Raw genomic sequence first — 3,687 nt, 5'->3', positions numbered from 1 at the left:
GTCTCTAGCAGTTCTTAGACATAGTCTCTGTGATGAAAGAGCTAAATAAAAAGTGAGACATGGTAGGAAAAAAAAGTATTGAACCCTTTCAGTCTATAGTGTGCAGTAATTAAACTTGGTGTTGAACATGAGACAGCCTGGTAGGAAAGCTGTGAGGGATGACTCACAGTGATTCATCTATCACAAATTCACCAGTCAATGCCAGTGTGCGTCTGTATGTATGTATGTGTTTGTGTGTGTGTGTGTGTATGAACACGAGAGTGAAAGAGAGTTCATCCATGTACGTGAGCATGTCCACTTGCCAGCTTGATCATTTATTCTGATAATGACTCACCCTTGCTCCAAAAAGCATGCTTTGATTGATGCTTATAGACATGGCCTTGTAATAAAGTACATTTTTTTCCTTTCTTCAGGCCGTGCGCTGCCTTTAACAGATGCTGAGCAGCAGCTGAGAGAGATCAGTGAGGCCTGCTATGAAGGTAAGACCAAGAGGATCCCACCTAGCTGGATTCCACAAGTGCGAGCATCATGTGACCAGAAAGTTTTCACCATCTACAAAGGTGTTAAGACCTTTGACCTTTGTCAGAAACACAGCTTGTTGGTCACTGGAGGCATGGACAGACTCATACGTATGTGGAACCCACATTTTTCTGGGTGAGGAACCACAATTCAGTGGGCTTTCTTAAAGACAGTTAACATTAACTTAAAAAGCCACCTCCTATTGTTTTTGTTTTTTTAGGAAACCAACTGGTATCTTAAAAGGCCACTCTGCTCCTATTGTCTACCTCTGCATCTCCTCAGAGGACAGTCAAATCTTCTCTGTCTCCACAGACAACACTGTGAAAGTAATTCATGACTCATTTTTACATTTCACTTCTGATGTTCTAAAGGATCCAAATAAATACAGCAGTCATAATATTTCATATGAATTAAACACTGTGGGTAATTCACCAGCATGGTAGAAAGTAACTTATTGACAATTCTGTACAATACTTAAGTTCTGTACTTACTGCTTATACTTAAGCAAATGATGGGAATACTTCTCCCATTGCTGTTCACTTGTTCCCATTTTAGATCTGGGATATTGAGGGCCAGTGTTGCCTGTTTACAGCAGACCCCAAAGCGAGCAGGATTCATGGTGATATCTCTGCATGCATGTATTTTCCTGCTATGAAATCCCTTTTCATTGCAGCAGACTGTATGGCTGTACTCTCCCTGAAGATAAGGTTGGTTGACAAGCCTTTGTGCTTTAGTCATCTTAGAATGCACTGTTCTCGGAAGAGATTTTGACAATATGAACACAGATGAACTAATATAAAAGATAACTGATAATGAATTCTGTCAGAGGATAAAACATCCCAGATTTTAAGTTTTCTCTTTTTTAATTCAGAGATGACTGCAACTCCTTAATATTTAAGTCCCTGTTGTTCATTTTATTATCATTATCTTCTGAAAGGCCAAAGCTTCATAACCGCCTGACTGTTTCACACCATGAGCCTATAACGTGCTGCGGCTACAGTGTGGAGTTCCGTCAAGTTGTCAGCTGCACTGAGGGATCTGTGAGTAAAATAAAAAAATTAATCCAGTCTATGTTTAAAAAAAAGAGCCATGACAACACCATGTAAACTGTACAGTTAACTCAAAATGTTACTGGTTTCAGGTGGTTAAAGTCTGGGATTTTGACACTGGGCGTCAGGTTTTCGAGTTTGGTGGCACACATGATCTGTCTCCAATCACATGCATGACGTTTGACCACAATGGAAGAAGGTACAGTCCATTCAGCAGCCTGTGAAGTGTTTCACTGTTCATAAAGTATATTTATCCGCTACTTCATCACTACATTTTGAGTTTGTGTTTGCAGACTTATCACAGGTGGAAGAGATGGTTGTTTAAAGATCTGGAACTACAACAACGGTCAGTGCCTTAAGACACTAAAGAAGGGTATGTAGGCATTGTACTGTAAACTACTCCCCCATAAAAAATTAAATACAACATTTTCATGCAATTGTTAAGCAAAACCTTTTTTTTCTTATAGACAGTGACTGTCATGAGTTATGTGACTGCATCTTTCTGCAAGTTCACAGGAACTGGTAAGTAATGAGGTGCTATTTGGCAAATGTCCTCTGTATAAATGTGAATAAAAGTTAAATTTGTGCAATTTTTGAAGGTATGTGATGTCTGTTGGACGGAGCCGGAAGATTGACATTTATGCAGTGAGTACAAAAATGAAAACAGAATTTCAGGTATTATTTTTCAGTTGTTTTTCAGAAATCCGATTCTAATTATCTCTCATTTTCCTCCATCATCTTACATCCCATTTGCAATAATTCATATTGTCATTACCAGCTGTGCTCCATTCTGAAACAGTAACTACTGGCAGTTCAAGCCACACACCTGCTTTGAATGTCATTATATAACCAGACAACTGAGGAAAAAGTGTGCACTTTTTTATTACATAGAGATTGACATTTCTTGCCATTGTAAGTTTAATAAGAATTTTAATGTACTAATGATGTTTTACCAGCTACACTGTTTTAATAGTGAGGTGTAAAATGTCTTCTGTTATTTTGTCAGGACATACCTGAGGACCTTCGTCATGTCCAGAAGCCACAGCCTTCATACCAGGATGATCTGGTGAACCGAAAACTGTCTTTACAATAACTTAGATAAAACATGTTGCATTAATCAAAACAGCCTTTTTCTTCGGAGGTGAATCAGTCCCCCATAATACCACACAGTAGAGCACAGTTCCTGTATTTGATTTTACCTGTGGTCAGGTTACCTCTGCCAGCAGGACACAGTTCTCTCTAAGTGGCCTGTAGGAGGAAAAACTAATTCTCAGTAATGCTGTGTGATCCACTGGAGGAGGTGATGCTGAGTCCCCTGCCATCTCTTTCATTATGGCTAGTGGTTACACTCACCACAAAAGAGGCCCATTAGCAGAGCAGAAAGATTACATTACAGTGGCCAGTAAAAAAAAAAAAACGCAACCTCTTGGATAATCTACAGAGTCCTTTCTTGAAATTGTTTTTCCATTAATGGCCTGCAGGAGGAAGATCAATAGTTTGTTCTATATATATTGGTCTCCCTCCCTTATCTACTCAGCCTCGGGTTCACTGTGAAATTTTTCTGTTCTTCCAGATGGTCAGTCTTGTGTTGCACCTCATTAAAATTTTAAAATGTGACCCAGTTTATCTAGCATTGCTCTTTGGAATGGAATATAATACAGTATAAGTTCAAAAATGCCATCTGCTTTTTCTGATTTGGTTCATGGTGTGTACAGTTTCTTGTTCCACCTGCTGGGAGAAATAAGCACATAAAGAACAAGATGAATCACTCTGTATCCGTGTGAAGTAGCAGGAGTAATGTTTGGTTTGTCTGCTTGCTCTGGGGTTCAACACCAAGTCAGTTTCTGATCCAAAATGTGTGACACACTTGGCTAGGGTACTGTAAACAAAATCAAGATTTCAGAGAAGACTCTTACATTCTTACAAGGCTTGATACTAGTCATATTAAAACATTTTTCCTCTCATCTGTGTAATGACACTCCTTAGATCTTCTGATTGACATTACCTTTAGGTTTCTGAGGAACAAACAGCAGTTTCTCTTTTAATACTTGAGGTGAGATGTGCATACTCCTTGAATATTTCTAAACTGATAAGGTTAAAGAAACATGGGGGGGGTGGG

The 3,687-nt window shown here is 39.0% G+C and overlaps 1 protein-coding gene across 2 annotated transcripts in view; it reads left to right on the top strand.

Moving 5' to 3' along the window:
• wdr95 (WD40 repeat domain 95) overlaps positions 1–3,687 on the top strand; it is a 20,050-nt gene that overhangs the window by 10,678 nt on the left and 5,685 nt on the right. For both annotated transcript variants that reach the window (XM_020613108.1, XM_020613109.1), the window contains exons 14-22: positions 414–654; positions 740–845; positions 1,075–1,226; positions 1,457–1,559; positions 1,661–1,767; positions 1,862–1,941; positions 2,036–2,090; positions 2,168–2,213; positions 2,575–2,634. In XM_020613108.1, coding sequence (XP_020468764.1) covers positions 414–654; positions 740–845; positions 1,075–1,226; positions 1,457–1,559; positions 1,661–1,767; positions 1,862–1,941; positions 2,036–2,090; positions 2,168–2,213; positions 2,575–2,634 — 950 coding nt within the window. The remainder of the gene's footprint in view (positions 1–413; positions 655–739; positions 846–1,074; positions 1,227–1,456; positions 1,560–1,660; positions 1,768–1,861; positions 1,942–2,035; positions 2,091–2,167; positions 2,214–2,574; positions 2,635–3,687) is intronic.

Source organism: Monopterus albus, unplaced genomic scaffold, assembly GCF_001952655.1.
Source record: "Monopterus albus unplaced genomic scaffold, M_albus_1.0 scaffold130.1, whole genome shotgun sequence".
NCBI lineage: Eukaryota > Metazoa > Chordata > Actinopteri > Synbranchiformes > Synbranchidae > Monopterus > Monopterus albus.
The sequence above is the reverse complement of the archived record's forward strand: the minus strand, read 5'-3'. Positions and strand labels throughout refer to the sequence as shown.